Here is an 18,086-nt window from a genome sequence, read left to right on the forward strand (position 1 = left end):
TGGGATTAACTTCCATTCTCATAGGAGTAACTAGGATAGGACTTCCGAATTTTCATACCTTGCCAAGAGTTTATTTTACAGTTATTTATTTATTTTATTTGTCATTTAAATTACTTGTTCCTTACTTTCAAAACCCCCAATTTACAAAACTCATAACCAATAATAAGAACACCTCCCTGCAGTTCCTTGAGAAGACGACCCGAGGTTTAAATACTTCGGTTATCAATTTTAAAGGGGTTTGTTACTTGTGACAACCAAAACTTTTGTAAGAAAGGTTGATTGCTTGGTTTAGAAACTATACTTGCAACGAGAATTTATTCTGAATTCTAAACCGTCAATCTTCAGTTCTTCAGCCACCAATCTTACTTTGTTCTTTGCTATACTTCCATCTTCACCCAATTTGTTCCTAGAAATCTACTTAGTACCCGTCACTTTCTTTCTAATTGGACTCGAAACAAGTGTCTTAACTTGGTTTTTCTCAAACCGTTGTAGCTCTTTTTCCATGGCTTTGACCCAAGAGGGGTCACTAAGAACTTCTTTAACATTTTGAGGCTCTATTTAAGAAAGAAATGTCAAATTATTTTCTTCCAAAGCCCTTCTTTAAGTGGATCTTGTGGTGACACCTTGTGAGGGATTCCAATAATGAACTCTTGAGGATAGTTCTTTAGAAATCTCCATTCATAGGGTCTTGGTGATTTAAGAACAGATTCGGGCATGCTTAATTTAATGGTATTGGAGCTTCCAAAAATTTCACCAGTTGCAGGATATAAAATGAGATTGTCTCCTACAGAATTGTCTACAGCAGCTGGTTCAGGATCATGTTGCTCAGATTCACTTTTCTTAATCTAGAGCTTCACTTTTGTTACTATCCACTTTTATGTGATTTTTGGATTTTAAACACTGTTTTATTACTTTTTGGATGGCTGTACCTAACTAATTAGACATATGTTACTTATTTTGCTATTCTATCATTATCTTATCCATCTTTTGCAGGTCTGGACTGATTTTAGTTTTCTTCTTTGATGACAAAAGGGGAAGTAGTTGAAATGTGCATTGGTGAATGTGAATTGCATGTTTTGGTGATTATCTCAACTTGCAATTCACATTCATTAATGCATATTTTAACTATTCTCTCTTTTGTCATCAAGTGAAAAAATTAAAATCAGTCCAGACTTGCACAATTACCAAACTAATCACACTCCTAATTGGGTTTTTAACTCAATAGTAATATTTAGTCATCATCTATAATATGTTGTTGATTCTTCAAATTTAACAATGCTACCAACACATAAGCTACTCTAGTCATGTATAACAATACTAATTCTATAAAAGTACCTTAACTATAACTACGTGCTTATTTATTTAAAAGAGGAAAACAACATCACTAACCTGAAAAGTCGATCGCTCCCGCAATGTGTTACGTTGCATTCAGGCAGTTGATATCATCATCTTGTGCATCTGCGTACGCCATAATTTCTAAGAATATCAAGAAAAACTGTCAAAAGAGGGAGAAATGAAGTGAAAGATAGAGTAAAAGGGACATTTAAGGTGCTGTAAACGACTTCCTTATATAAGCGTGTGTCATTCTTATCTCATTTACATTATAAATGAATTGAGATTGAGCATAGTGTAAATAAAATAAGACACGTATCAATAACACGTGTGTAAACGTGATACATATATGACAAAACGTATATTATCTTGTTTACACTGTAAACAAAATATGCTTAATCTCAATTCATTTACCGTATAAATGAGATAAGTAAAAAGATGAAAATGGATAAATACACTACAAATAACATATATCAGTAAATTAAATATTTAAATTAATTATTTTAAAAAAATCTTACTTTTCTCCCTATATATTGCTTTTTTAATAATTAAAAATACAAGACATCCCTACGTATTATAAAAAGATGAAAATGAATAAATACACTATAAATAACATATATCAGTAAATTAAATATTTAAATTAATTATTTTAAAAAAAATTCTACTTTTCTCCTTACATATTACTTTTTTAATAATAAAAAATACAAGACATCCCTTACATATTATAAAAAAAAATTAAAAAAATTATAACTCCTACAATTTGATAAATTACGTCCGAAATTATGTTAAAATCCAATAAATTTAATAACTATGTTACATACCAAATTTTTATTAATATAAAAAAAATTAGCCTCTAAATGTATGTTAATTTTTGTTTTGTTTTTATTAATTATAAATTATATATCTTAAGTTTAAATTTAATATACTGACAATGTAAAATATTTTATAAATTACGCAATTACATTTATTTTTTTAGATAATTATTTATGTAATTAATATAAAAAATAATTTTTTTTATTAATATAATACTACATAATTAAATATACATATAAAATTATTATTCAAAATTAAATTCTTATTTAAAAGTACAGTACTCTTTATCTACGAAAAAAAGCGTACAACAGTTTTTTGTTTAATTTAAAAAAGATCTCCCTTCCTTCTTTTTGAACTCACCTGTACAGAGTAATCTCACTTCACTTCCAAGCCAATAGTTACCGTCCTTTGGAAATTGAAACACATTCTTTTTGGTTTTTGCATATGATATCAGACAATTAATTAACGGATAATGAATTGAATTACGAACGCAAGAAAAACTCCGGAGAAAACAGAAAACGAAAGAAAGAACATGGTTTAATGTACCAGAAGAATAAATGTAATTGGTTCTGTGATTTTCTAAGCTAGCAATGGGTAAGTACTACTAACTAAGCACACGAGACAAACTTCAGTAACTTTCCTTCTCAAGCCTAATACAACACAGCACACATACAACATTACACGCTCTCTCTTTCCCTGGTCTTGCTCTTCTGTAAATTAAAAAGCCACCTTACGAAACACAAGCTTCTGCGTTCTTCCAACCATACCAAACGACGTCGTCACCGCCGCAACAACAACCCCAATCTCTAAGTAACTACACTCTCTCTCTCTCTCTCTCTCTCTCTCTAACAGCTAGCAAATATTTCAAATTTCCAACTCACTCTACTCCCAATTCCATCTTTCTCCTTCTACTGTCTATCCGAAATAATCGATATTAGGGTTAGGGGTACAGTAGGGTTTTCACTGTTCACTCAATTTTTGGGGGTTTTCCCCAAATTGAGGTGAGGGGTTTCCCATCTTCATGGATCAAGCGCGATCATCCTCTGGGAACAACATCAACAACAACAATGGCGAGGACAATGTGGGAATTCCCGACGACCTCCGGTGCAAGCGTTCCGATGGGAAGCAGTGGCGGTGCACCGCCATGTCGATGCCGGACAAGACCGTCTGCGAGAAGCACTACATCCAGGCCAAGAAGAGGGCAGCCAATTCCGCCATGAGAGCTAACCTCAAGAAGGCTAAGCGCAAGTCTGGAGATTCCGAGGGACACCTTGAAAGCAAGAGTGACGATTTCGATATTCCTCTGTCCGCCATGAAGCACGGTGGTGGGGAGCATAGTTCTGGTGGCGGAAGCAGGTTGTTGGATAAGGTGGGGAAGAATCAGTTCAGGTATGTCCCCAAGAAGGGGGCCATGTCGGGGCGATCCTCACTGCCCAAGCCAGATGAGGAGGATGAGGAAGATTATGAAGAAGAGGAGGAGGGTGAGGAAGAGGTGGAGGAGGAGGAGGGTGTGCCTCTTTATGAGGAAAATTGGACGGGTCACGAGTCGCCTGAGCTGGCTTCTGGTGGGGACTCGTCCAGGAAGAGGAGGAGCTTGGAGGCCACTAATGTCACTACTGTGAGTTTTAAGGACTTAATTTTAGTTCACTGTCAATTCAGAATATTTTGTATAAACATTCAATTATATATTTATATATTCCAGTTGGCCTATAAATGAATGGTTTTTGTCTATTTTACACTGACACTGGCCACTAGATCAGAATTCAAATTTTGATAGCAGTTATAGTTGTGACAGTAGAGTCCTTTGAGTTGAATCGGGTGGTTTTGACAGGAATACTCGGATGCAAGCACAGACTCCTCGGAGGAGACTGGTGACACTGGCGGGCAGACATGCCATCAGTGCCGGAGGAATGACAGAGACAGGGTGGTTACTTGGTGCCAGCGGTGTGATCGAAGAGGATACTGTAATAGCTGTATATCAACTTGGTGGGTAACGAGCATGGAATCTTAATTGTGTGTCAATTTTGGTTGTTGTTTTTCCTTGTGTAATTGGGTGGTGAATGTTATGGTTTGCTTGATATTAGGTACTCAGACATTTCGCTGGATGAAATTCAGAGGATGTGTCCTGCGTGCCGTGGTATTTGTAACTGTAGAGTTTGTGTACGTAGTGATAATTCAATAAAGGTATTTGGTAGTTAATGTTTGATGAAGCATGAATATTCTATGTTTAGTGTTGTAATTCCTTCTCCAGTTGGTTAAGTTTCCCTTTGTTCCCCCTTTTTTTTTCTGTTGTGTAATTAAGGTTCGGATACGGGAGATACCTGTTCTAGATAAGTTACAGTATCTCCACTCGCTGTTGTCAGCAGTGCTTCCTGTAGTAAAACAGATCCACCAAGAACAGTGTTTTGAAGTTGAGCTCGAAAAGAAGTTACGTGGTAAGAAGTTGCCTTGCACTGCAAGTAGCATATATTGTTTGCCCTTTCTGATGAACAAATAGGTGACAATGTTGAACTAATGGTTTTTCCCTCAGGTGTGGACATAGATCTTCCCCGGATAAAATTGGGAGCAGATGAACAGATGTGCTGGTAAATTTCTTTTAGACTTGATAGATTCAATTTTTGTGTATAAGCATCATGTTTATGCATGCTTCCTTTTCATAGGGTCAATATTTTTCTTGATTTTGTTTTCTTGCAGCAATTTATGTAGGATACCCATCACTGATTATCATCGGCGCTGTCCAATTTGCTCATATGACTTGTGCCTTAATTGTTGTCATGATCTTCGAGAAGCAACTTCAGATTACAACAAAGAACCACAAACAGAATTAGCGAAAGCTTATGACCAAAACATATTAAGTAAGTTTCCTCATTGGAGATCCAATGATAATGGAAATATTCCATGCCCCCCTAAGGAATATGGTGGCTGTGGTTATTCGTCGTTAAATTTGAGCAGGATTTTCAAGAGGAATTGGGTTGCAAAGTTGGTGAAAAATGTAGAAGAAATGGTTGGTGGCTGTAAGATTAATAATGCTGATGATCTACCAGAAACTCAGTTGAATGCTCTCAGATTGCGCAAATGTTCCCATAGAGAGACTAGTGATGATAACTATCTTTATTGTCCTGCATCTGAAGATCTCATGAAAGATGGGATTGGAAATTTTAGAAAGCACTGGAAAACCGGTAAACCCATTATTGTTAAGCAAGTGTTTGATAGATCATCCTCTTCTAGCTGGGATCCGCTGGTCATCTGGAGAGGGATTCTAGAGACAACAGATGAGAAAATGAAAGATGAAAACAGAGTGGTTAGGGCCATAGATTGCTTAGATGGGTCTGAGGTACGCATCTATAGCACTTCTTTTTGTCAATTCAGATTGCAATTTTTTACTGCAGTGTGTTCATGGATTAGACATCTTTATCTAATTATTCACTTTCCGGCTGCACTTCTTTTTCCTTTCAATTTTATACTGGCAGATTGATATTGAGCTTAGTTACTTCATGACTGGTTACACTGAGGGGCGTACTCATGAAAATGGTTGGCCACAGTTATTGAAGTTGAAGGATTGGCCTTCACCTAGTGCATCTGAAGAGTTTCTCTTGTACCAAAGACCAGAATTTATCGGCAAACTGCCTTTACTTCAGTATATTCACTCCAAGTGGGGCCTTCTTAATGTTGCAGCTAAATTGCCTCATTACTCCTTGCAGAATGATGTAGGACCCAAGATTTATATATCTTATGGAATCAATCATGAACTTGGTAGAGGTGATTCAGTGACCAATCTCCACTTCAATATGCGGGACATGGTACTCTATCCTATTAACCCACAATTGAGAAATGGTTGTTTTGTCTTGTATGTATTGCAATAATATTATGATACTCAGGCTTCTTGACTGAAAGGATTTCTAATTATATATATACACAAAATTTGATGCTTCATATTAGTTTGTCTTCCTTAGGTATCTATCATGTGTTATTTTTTCATTATATTTATAAGTTGTTGATATTAGGTGCTACGTGTCAGTTTATAATTTGCTATGCTGTTTCAAGTGAAAAGACTTAGCATGTGTGATGTGTCTTGTTTACCTAAATTCTGCTTAGTACTCTCTCTGCTCTTTTACTGTCTGGAGTAAAATGATGCAAAAGGAAAGAGGTCCTCTAACCTTAACAAAGATTTTTTTTTTTAAAAAAAAAGGAAAGAAGTGGGTTCATGAATAAAGGTAGTCGTAATAAACTCACCAACTTTCCACAGGTGTACCTTTTGGTCCATACAAGTGAAGTAATGTTGAAGGACTGGCAGAGAACTAAAATTGAAATGATCCAAAAAGAATACAAGGAGTTAGAGGTGAAGGAATCACGTGGAGATAATCAAATGTGTTCTAGCAGGAGTTCACCTAACTCGGCATTTGGTACAGAAAATAATGGGCTGGATTTGGATCCAAACCAGAGTAAGTCACTGGATCAAGGGTTTGAAAATCATTCTAGTTCTGATGGGAATATGGTCAATCATGAACTTCCATTCAAACAAAACGGAAATTTCTCTGAGCAAATGCATCCTGGAGTTCTTTGGGATGTCTTTCGTCGGCAGGATGTTCCAAAGTTGAATGAATATTTGAAAACACATCGGAATGAGTTTGGAAAGCCAGATGATATATTAAATGAATATGTAAGTCCAATTTTTTTTTTAATTAATTAATTATTATTATTATTAAAAAAGAAATGAAAAATCCTTTCCAGCTGTGCCTCCATCTACTGCTTCAATTTTATATTGCTGATGGTACGCTTTCATTGCAAGGTTACATGGCCTCTTTATGATGGAGCTATTTTTCTTGACAGACACCAAAAAAGAAAGCTGAAGGAAGAATTTGGTAAGAATTTATACTCCATCCTATTTTTATTTAAAACAAAACTATTGAATAGTCTTCCCCCTCCTTTCTCTCATTTGAGGGAGAAGAATATTGGATCCTTGAGGTAGATGCGAGCAACATTTTCAAGTTAGGAGAATCTCTGGGCATACCAATTAGAAGGATTTCTTAGTTCTCTTAAAAAATAGTTTTTTTTTTTTTAAAAAAAATTACTTGCAACCTTTAAGCTTTGCGTTTGCTTCCTTCGTTAATCATCTAAAGTCTAAACACGGGGAATGCTACTCTTTCCTATTCCATCTTTTCCTTTTCCATTTAGTCCACTTACACCTACACCTAAATTGGCTGAACAATGAGATGTGGACACTGTTCAAGACTTAATTGAAGGGATTCATGTTTATTTTTCCATGCATACTATTAATCATGGAAAACTTGGTACCAATGCTCTAAATTAAACTGTTGATAGACTACTTTATCGGCTTATCGCGAATTTTCTTTGTCTTGTTTTTAACTGTGATTCTTTAGCTGACCCAATCTAGTAGGATAAAGCTCTGATGTTCCTGTTTTAAAATATGATTACCATCTTCTGCATAGGAGTGGAGCCCTGGTCATTTGAACAGAATTTGGGGGAAGCTATCTTTGTTCCTGCTGGTTGCCCTTTCCAGGCAAGAAATGTTCAGGTGAGTTCATTTTTCCTTGTGACTTCATCTATTTTAGTTGACAACCTTGATAGTGTGATAAGTGTTGGTTAAACGGATTGAAAGGGTAAATTTTCATGTGATTAAGAGTCTACCATTATTAATATCAGGTTTAAATGCTATCTTTTAGAAAAGAAGGAATTTTATCTATAAGAGGAATAATTAAAAAAAGAATAGACGACAAGAGATTCATAATAATAATATACAAAAGAAGATATCGAAAGAGCAAATTGTTCCATTTCTTAGCATACCTATAAGAGAAGCCCCTCTAGAAAGATCAGATGCCTTGCATCAATAAGCCAAACATATGCTTGTCCAAATGTCTACCGATGAAGTTACTAGATATGTTTCGGCCAAATAAACCAAACAGCAGCACACTACTGAGAAGATGTGGCTTCCTTTCTCCTTCAGGGCCAACAAAACAAGTCATTGCGAACAAATTTAAAGTTCTTGAACATACCCAATAGTCACCAAAGATACCAAACAGAGTGGTTGATGAAAAGTTAACCATATAGTAATGCAAAAATATATCTGTAGTTGATATGAGCAGATTCACTATACATGTGGCACATACCCGGGGAGATAGCGTTCTATGGTCCTCAAACCTACAACTTAATCTCGTTGATGTTAATTCTATCATGCTCTGTTCAAATAATGGATTTGCCTTTGAGGAAGCTTCAAACTTCAAATGGATTTATCAATGTGAAAAGAAGCTTATATTTAGAGAATAGGATGTGAAATGAATGTAATATTTATAACCAAAGACTCTAGAGGATTCAAGATACTCAGACTTTTGACAAAGAGACTGAGTGATAGAATCAAGAAGACCTAAACGGATTACTCAATCTGAAGACTCTATCATAAAATTTCTGAAAAAGTTAAAAGTCCATAGATATAGACATGAAAAGAACTTCAAAAAAAAAAAAATTCTGGGGACTGAGGTATTCTTAAGAGGATAACATGAAAAGGCTACTTTAAAAGAGGAGTTTCTTATCCAATGCTTGTACCAAATGTTGGCATGGGAGCCATTGCCTACCTCAAAAAAGCTTTCCAATCTTTCATCCCAGAGGAAAGGTCCTCTAGAAAGATCATTAGTATATTTCGTATCTTATTGGATACTCATACTCATATATCTGTGCAAGATAATAACTGAATATTTTATTTGATGAATTAAAATGAAACTCCTTTTGTTCAATGACATGGATTCCTCTCTCACAATAGTGTATGTGATTATCTCTGTATTATGAAAATTTCAGTCCACTGTTCAGTTGGGGCTTGATTTCTTATCTCCCGAGAGCTTGGGAGAGGCTGTTAGACTGGCAGAGGAAGTCCGCAGTCTACCTAATGAACATGAAGCAAAACCTCAAGTATTGGAGGTCAGAAGAGAAGATTTACATTTAATTAAGCTCATTTTTGTTCGTTCCTATCCTATGTTTTCTTTAAAATGCTTGTGATTCATTGTTGACTTGTGTTTATTAGTCTTGAAATACTCTTGGACATCTATGCAGGTTGGGAAGATCTCTCTTTATGCTGCAAGTTCATCTATCAAAGAGGTTCAGAAACTTGTACTTGATCCAAAGTATGCAAACTTCATACTTGTCTTTGTTATTGCATTAGTTCTTTTGCTCATTATCTCTACTGTCTCCCCCTTTTATTTTATTTCCTCTCGTAACATTCTAATCCTATGTTTGAAATAGAGAGAGTAAAACCTCAAATTGAGCTTCGAAAGAGTTGTAAGATATGAATTTGGTCATTGAAGGAGCCTGACACCAATTTGATTCTTGAAAGATTAAAATTCATATAAAAAATACCAATAGAAAATGTTTGGACTTGAAATAATGTTTATCTTTCAAATGACTAACTTGATAACACAAATCTATTGAGGGACCAAGTTGATTTCCAACAATTATTTGAAGGGTTAAATTCATATCACAAATCTTCCAAGAACCAAATTGGTGTTTCACAACTCATTTGAAGATTAATTTGGGGTCTTATTCAAATAGAAAATAAAATTCTCTATGCCTGCTGATATCTTTATCCTCTGTTAGGTTCCTTGTGAGATCAACTTGACGGAAATTATGTCTTTTTCCATATTGGCTGATTCATTGTGAAAAAATAGTCACCAGACCATATATCCATATTTTCTTTGATAATCATAATATTGAAATGTCTTGCATGTTTCTACCACAGGCTTGGTGCAGAGATCGGATATGGAGACCCTAATTTGACTGCAATGGTATCTGAGAATTACGAGAAGATGGTTAAGCAACGGCAGATTACTTGTGCTTGAACTCCCACGTGCCACATGCAATCCAGTCCTTGAATCAGGAAAGCAGTTATGTACAGTAGTTGTATTATGTTGGTTGGTAATTTTCAGTGTAGTTTTGATCAAATATCTAGGTCATCACTTGATGTGTATAATAGAGTTAGAGAGACATTAGAGACACAATCATTGTTAATCTGTATTTTAAAAGAAACATGTAACGTGTACAAACTTGTTTCTAATCCTATACTGATGTAGTTGAGTCCAGAAATAACTGGATACAATACAAGCACCTCACAAATTGAAACTATAATTGAACTTTTAGGGAGTGTCTGTTTTTGGTTTTGAAGAAAGAATGGGGATCACTTTACTCTTAACCCTTTTCCTTTGTTTATTTGTGTTAAAATTATTCTTTTCAATTTTGTCCCTAATATTTTAGATGAAGTTAATGTTTAGGAATAATTTTGACACAAATTTCGGATAAATTTGGAAGAAATTAAGCATTAAGGATACTTTTTGAAGAAAATAACTAATGTTACCGACAAAAAATATAGTTTACACTATCAAATATCAAGGTATATTTCCATGAAGGAGAAAAAATGTTGGACTTTATGCTGTGAGGCTGAATGAATCGACAATTCTATAGAAATCTGACTTCACTCTTGGCCAGGCTGATTCAGGTGCCTGAGCATTCAAAGTAAACAGCTTGCCATGGCGAGCGCAGCAGACTGCAACATTGTGTCGCCGGAACGAAGGACTCTCCACTCTGAACTCGATTTCATAATATTTTGCATTTCTGAGGGAATCCTCTCTCAAACTTGATCTTATCAATGTGCCCTTCACTTCTGGGCGCTGCCCTGATCCTGTTATGGTCCTAACCACGGCTTCACCAACCTCCTCTGGCCCTCCAAATGCTTCAATTCTTGTCAAAAGAAACATTAGAAATATAATAGTTTATGAAATTATTAGAGAAAAGATGATTTGTAAACCAAGTATAATTTCAATTTTGTTTTTATACGCGATTTAGACCCTCCACTTGCCGCTACGAAAGCTAGTGTGGAAAAGTCCGTCCTTTCATTAATGAATAATTAGCTCTTTTAGTTGGCTGGTCGGTTGCTAAAGTAAGTGAAGTCACATCTGTGATATGTGATAATTTGAAGTTTGAAGCGAGTTAGTTTACTACTTATTGCATCATGAATTCCTAGTTCTTTCGACTGTCTTCTCATATCACAAAATGAACTGTTTTAAAAATAAAAAGGACAAGTCACTGCAACTGCTTTTAAGTATACCCAAGTCTGGTTTAGTTTTGGAAGAATACCAGAAAAATTGCTAAAATTATTTTAAATATTAAAGCCAATTAAACCAAATACAAATTTTGTGCAGTTATTGAGTATTGAGTAGCGAGACTTACGAGAAATCTTGGGCAACCGGGGAAACAATAACACTGACATTGAGTTCTCCAGTGGAACCTGGGGGACCAAATGCAACAACCGGTTCACTGAAGTTGGAACGTTTTGGAGTAGCATTTAATGCTGGTGGATCCAGTGACAGTTCAAGTTCTCTTTTCTTAGCGGCACGGTACAGCACAGTCTGGTCTCCAACCCAATTTGCTGGGTATATAAATTCTGCTCATTCAAATTCATATACAATAATACAATGTTAAAAAGGGGTAAAAGAGAGCAGTAAAGAAAAGGTTTATCTATATTTAAGGTTATATGAAATTATATAATATAAAAAGATATATGTAGATTCTAAGAGAATCAAAATAATAAAGACGTAATATCCTATAATAAATATTTAGATATGTTAAATAATGCTAATTGATCTAATTTATCCTAATTATGCTCTAAACTGATAGAAAAAAAAAGCATAAACTGATAGAACGGATGCAGACGGAATTGCCTGAAGAAAACACAGAAAGAAGCAGACGGAACTGTCGAAAAGGAACGCAAATAGAACTATCGGAAGAAAAACGCAGACAAAGCTGCCGCAAGAGGGGCAAACTGCGAAAAAGATGACAAACTGTAAAAAAGATGGCGAACTACCCAAAAATTACCGAAAAAGTGGCATACTACAAAGAGATGGTAAAATGTCTGCGGATAAAGAACTACCAGAAAATGACAAAAAATATATGATTTATCTTGAGAATAGATAAGCAATGGATGACAGTGGTGTTTGACTCATTAGACTCGAAATGATATAAGATGAAAAAGATAGGATAATCGGTGAGGTGAAAGGCATAATAAGAGTGACCAAAAACAAAGAAAAATGGTATAGAGAAAAAGTGTAAAAAAATCCGATAATTTCATCGGAAGAAAAATAACTTATCATTTTCAAAGAGGTGATATCATGTTAGAAAGGGATAAAAGAGAACAATAAAAAAAATATTTATGTTTATTCAATGTTAAAAAAAATAAAATAATAAAAATATAATATCCTATAATAAATATTTAAATATATTAAATAATATTAATTAATCTAAGTAATCCTAATTATACTCTAACATACAATACCATATCATCATAATAAGAATAAATGATAATAACTATAATAACCTACTCATTCATACACAATTTGTATCGGATAATATTGTTAATGTAACCGATCTCAAAGAACAAATAGGCTATGCTAATTGTATTTAATCTAATCATTATCGGTTTCTTCTGTGAAAATTTCTAACTACTTTTGCTGGCAATAATGATGATAGCAAAGACTTTCAGTGAAAAAACTGATGATGGTAAGACTTCAATGTTCAGTAGAAGCAACCGAACCTAATACAATATAGGATTTATTTATTATGTGTTTTAAGATTAAAAAATAAAATTTTTTTTATTAAAAATATAAAAAATTTAAATTTTTAATATATTTATTTTATATTCATTAAATAAAAATACTTAAATCTTATAATATAATATATACCCAGGACAAAATGGTAATTAAGTTCAAATAGTTTAAATAAAGCTAATTACCTATCATTCAAAGTAGCGATTTTTAATTGAATTGATATAGGGATTAAATGGTCGAAAATCGAAAAAGTCCAACAAAATCACATACGTCAGTTTGGTACTTCAAAATTCGAATGCCTCCTAAAATTGGTAAATAAAAAAAGTTGTATCTTTTATAATTAGTTAGTCCACCTAATCTTAATTCTCTAAATCGGATTAGAACTTTTATCTTAGAAAATTTTGAAAATTAAAAAATAGTATAAAATAAATAAAAAAATAATGCAAAAATCACGTATATTTAAAAAAATTCTTACGTGATGAAATGTGTTAAAAATATAAATATTTATGTGTATTTTTCTATAAAAGATATAAAGAAGTTGTATTAAAATTTTTACATATTTTAAGAATAAGATTTTAGAGAATCTGTAAAATAGTATTTAAGAGAGAGACTGAAATTGATAGACAGAAATAAAAAAATAAAGATGAAGGAAAAAAAAATTTCTAAAGTGATAATGTTAAAAAGGTGATAAAGTAATATTTTAATCACTTATGAATTTATAACATTTATTATCTGAGTCCCAATATTTTAATTTAATGTTGATTAATGATATTTTTTTTTCTAAAATGACAATATAATTTTAGAGGAGACAGATCCACAACAAAGAGATAAATATTAAATTAAATTTTTGAAGGGTGTTTGGTACGAAATAGATATAACTGAAGGCTAAAAAATTTTGATATGGAAGCAAAATGAGTGATATACTTTAACATGGTAATTTTTTATGTTTTTTAAAATTGTGGGAGTCCACAAATCAGACCATCTGATTTGTGTTTAAAAAGTTAAAAAAAATTAAGAGTACACAAATGGGAGGCTCCGATTTGTGTTAAAAAAATTGAAAAAACTCGGAGTACACAACTCGGACCATGTGAATTCTTTCGAAATTTTGCTTCACAAATCGCATGATTCGATTTGCAATTTTTTTTTTTTTTTATATTTTGAGGGACACAACTCGCAGAGTTCAAATTCTGCTTTCTTTGATCCCACAATAAAGTGAAGCATCCCTCCTTTTTATATATGAGTCCAACACTTCCTTTGTTTCCATATTCAAATTAAAAAGCGTATAACTGAAATTAAGAAGCGTATAACTGAAATATACATTAGTATCTTATTTGAGGAAAGAAAGTGTCCTCATAAAGTGAGGAAATAAGAGTAGAATAGAAAGTTAGAGTCAAGAGAATGATGAAAGAAATATAATAAAAATTTAAAAGTTAAATGATGATATTTTTAAAAATAAATATTTTAAAATTTTAGCCCTTAATTCTGTATCTCTAATACTAAAATTGTTTTTTAGCAAACACAATATTCAATTTGTGCGCCCATATTCAATTCCAGTCTCTTCGAATAAACACTACTTAAAATGTGAGACATTGCTCACTCCTAAACTAACTTTTAACGTTGAATTAAAGTCATCTCATCTGGATTCTAATATAACCTAAAGTATTAAATTAACATATACTTAGTTTTTGAAAGAAGAACCATTTTGATTAATAACCGGTTTAAAATAGTCATACCAAATCCTTCCCTTGTGTCAAGGCAACGGCTGTAACCTCCAACGGGATAAAGCACGTCAAGCTTCAGATTTCGGCCATTTTCCGGCGATAAACCTAGCAGAAAGCTCGTGATTCCGGCGAAGTTGGCACCCACAGCTACAAGTGAAGCTGAGCCCACGCCGACAAGAAGCCGGCGCTGAAATCTATTGGCCAAAGGTGCAAACTGCTCAGCTGGCGACGAAGAAGAAGAAGAAGACCCCAACAAGGAACTTCCTTGTTCTTCTTCTCGTTGTTGCTGTTGTGAACAACAGTGTGTTGTGCGAAAACGGTTCAATGTGTTACTAATAAAGCTGCATTGCAACGCCATGCTTTACTTTCATTTGAATTCCAAACTAATAAAAAGGGGCACTGGTTTATTTCGAATGCTTGAAATCAAGGTTTTGAACTATTTTGGTTTCGAAATCAAGTCTCGTCTAATGGAAAATGCTGATGAAGTGGTGATCGATGTTACTGAGTGTGGGGGCGTTTGTGACTCTTCTCCATTAGTACGGCGGATAACTCTTATCCGCTTTCTGTGGTTCTCGTTTCTCTATCTATGCTATTGGTACACTATACGGGGTAAATATAACAATGAAAATACAAAAGTACTATTTTTACATTAAAATCAATCACTAAAATCAGTTATTAATATATTTATGTATAAATATATGTGTGATTTAATTTATTTTTAATATATATTTATATTTTAACATATATTTTATACTAATAACTTACTTTAATGACTGATTTTGGTATATACGTAGCATAAGCCTTGAAAATATCATCAAGTAATTTAAAAGCCTGTTAACAGAAAAACATAACGTGATTTATTTGTTAATTTCAGAATCTTGTCATTTAAAAAACTTTGTTTGCCAAATGTCTCGTTTAAAGGATCAGTTATTGAGAATTGTGGATTTTGGGATGGGATAGAGTGGGTGTGGCACTTCTAATGGAGAAGAGAATTCCGACAATGGAAGACAGATGTACTGGACCAGTTGCTACTTATCCTGCAATCTATTAGACTGATAGCAGATGTGCAAGATAGAATGGTATGGAGGTTTCATAAGGAAGGAGTTTATTCAACTAACTCATTTGTGCAGGTTTTGCAGGAAGAGAATATGGATGAGAAGATCCTAAGCTACAGGTTCACAAAAGACATTTGAAAAGCTTTAGTTCCGTCACGAGTGGATCTGTTTTCCTGGTTTGTTTTGGTAGGCCGAGTCAATACAAATGATCGATTTAGTCGACTGGGTGCACTGCAACAGCATGATACTATGTGCATGCTATGTAAGAAGGATGATGAAAATATAGAATATCTGTTTAGTACATGTGAGCACTACTCTTGGCAGGTATGGTGTGCTTGGATATCGGCGTTTGGACAAGAATGGCTTATGCCCAGTACTGTGAAACAGCAATTCGAGAGCTCGAGAACTGTCCCAATGAGAAAGGAGATACGCAGGTATTGGCTAGTTAGCTTCTTCTCAGTGATATGAACTATATAGTTACGTAGAAATGATGTCATTTTTCACAACAAGGCAATAGGAATTAGAGACCGCGTGAATCAATCTTTTTCATATGCCAGAGAATGGTGTTATAAATAACTTATATTGTTGATGGCAATGGATGACATAGGAGTTGTGAAATTATTATGACTTGTTTTGTATCTGTTGCTGTTGCTCTACGTATGTGTTGAGCTTTTTCTTTCAAAAAAAAATGTCTCGTTTAAGAGAGTTCATTTTGTTATGTTTTTTAATAATTTAAAAATATTTTTATTGATAATAAAATTTGAGATTATTTTTGTCAGTAATAAAATAATTCGAATATATTTTTGATAATTTATTTTATTTTATTTTTTTAAATTTTGCACAATGTTTATGTATATATTTTATATATTTTTTATACACAACGAAATATAATTTTTTATTTTTGTTTTAAATTTTTATGAATTATTTTTTAATATTAAAATTAAAAGATGCACATATATAATAATATAATATTTTTGTACTTTTAATTCGGAGTAAATTATTTAAAATACACCTGAAACATCAAGTGCTAAGAAAAATAATTATAAAAGTGTTTTAGTATTGTTATATTACAATAGTTGGAAATTATACAAATATTATTAAAAATTAAAATAATGTAGTTACATTAATTATGTAACTATTGTTAAAATTAAAATATATTTTTCTATAATTTGGTAATATTTTTTTAAGTAATACTTTTTAAAAAGTGTTGTTTAACAATAAAAGAACGTCAGTTTAATTTTCACAATATTTTAAAAACATCATAGCTATTCCAGGCTAACACTTTACTTTTATATTATTAGTATTTGGATAATAAACTTTAGTATACAAATATTTTTGTTGGTCAATTATTGGCCAAAAAATAAAATTATATATTTTTTATACACAACGAAAGATATTTTATATTTTGCACAATATTATCTTATATATTTTATATATTCCTTGAAGCCACCTTTGCATTTTTATTGACCTTGAATCTGATTGCTTTCTCAAATAAAACTTTTCCAAGACAATAAAATAGTTTGGATTGTAACCTGCGCGCTGGGGTTATGGTTAGAGTGATTGTTTTGTCTTCAATTGGTTCTAGTCCTAGGTTTGCCATTTGTTTAGAAGTGGTTTGTTTGTGTGGATTGGATCTTTTGTGTTCTGAGAAAAGGCTGAGGTTATGATGTCCTGTAGTTTTTTCATATTTATGCTATTGAGGGAAGGAAGGTTTAGGTGAATTTGATCAATTTATTCTATATTTATTCATTGAAATAGTATAATTTTATGAATTTTTTTTAATTTGTGCTTAAAAATAAAAATATATTTTTTAGACCCTAAAATTTTTAAATTTTATTCACTTTAATTCCATTTGATGCCTTGATGTATTTGTTAAGTGATTTCAGGCTTATAAGATAAGTATGAATTGAAGAAGTGAGGAAAAAGCATGCAAAAGTGAAAAATTCATGAAGAAATGGAGTTTGGAGCTCTTCAAGGTTGTGCGTACGCATAGTGATGCGTGCTTACGCACGTTTTGAAGTTCGTGCAATCATGCGTATGCACGGTTGTAATTATGTGCGACCATGCAGACAGTCGTGTGTACGCACGAGCGCAATCACATGAGCTCATTTAATGCAACACGTGGGTCGCGATTTTGGGGCTTTCCAAGCCCAATCCAACTCATTTATGAAGTTATTTGAAGCCAAATTCAAGAAGGATGAAGAGGGGGGGAGGGAGCAATTAGGTTTAGATTAGTAACATGTTTTAGGTTATATTATAGGGAGAGAAGCTCTCTCTTCTCTCTAGAATTTAGGATTCTTAGTTTAGTTTCTCTTTAATTTTAGTCGTTGATTATTGTTTTAGTGTAGTTTTATTTATATTTTCATGTTATTTTGTCTTGATCCTCTTAGTTTCTTTTGTTATTTTCTCAATTTTGGCACTTTTAGTTTATGAACACTTGTCAATTTTGATTCCTTTTAATGCAATTTTGATGTTTTAAGTTTCTTTGATGCTTACTTGAGTTGTTATTATCATTTTTTTTGTAATTGGTAGTTATAGAATTTATTATTATTGTAATTTATATT

The 18,086-nt window shown here is 33.1% G+C and overlaps 2 protein-coding genes across 2 annotated transcripts; one reads left to right on the top strand and one right to left on the bottom strand.

The window, feature by feature from the left end:
- Positions 1-2,503: 2,503 nt before the first annotated feature.
- LOC107617672 (JmjC domain protein JMJ24) lies at positions 2,504-10,339 on the top strand. Its single transcript, XM_016319491.3, has 13 exons — positions 2,504-3,763; positions 3,977-4,131; positions 4,230-4,329; positions 4,448-4,580; positions 4,676-4,730; positions 4,840-5,479; positions 5,616-5,945; positions 6,392-6,805; positions 6,935-7,007; positions 7,596-7,681; positions 8,956-9,075; positions 9,208-9,278; positions 9,890-10,339. Exons 1-13 carry the CDS (start codon positions 3,167-3,169, stop codon positions 9,987-9,989), a joined length of 2,874 nt encoding a protein of 957 aa, XP_016174977.1. The 5' UTR covers positions 2,504-3,166; the 3' UTR covers positions 9,990-10,339.
- Positions 10,340-10,436: 97 nt separating this feature from the next.
- LOC107617674 (Photosystem II reaction center PsbP family protein) lies at positions 10,437-15,060 on the bottom strand. The gene is made up of 3 exons (XM_016319492.3): positions 14,480-15,060; positions 11,374-11,587; positions 10,437-10,884 (listed from the first exon to the last, which is right to left on the bottom strand). Exons 1-3 carry the CDS (start codon positions 14,823-14,825, stop codon positions 10,572-10,574), a joined length of 873 nt encoding a protein of 290 aa, XP_016174978.1. The 5' UTR covers positions 14,826-15,060; the 3' UTR covers positions 10,437-10,571.
- Positions 15,061-18,086: the final 3,026 nt, after the last annotated feature.

The sequence above is a fragment of the Arachis ipaensis genome, chromosome B9, assembly GCF_059453495.1.
Source record: "Arachis ipaensis isolate K30076 ecotype BB chromosome B9, ASM5945349v1, whole genome shotgun sequence".
Classification (NCBI taxonomy): domain Eukaryota; kingdom Viridiplantae; phylum Streptophyta; class Magnoliopsida; order Fabales; family Fabaceae; genus Arachis; species Arachis ipaensis.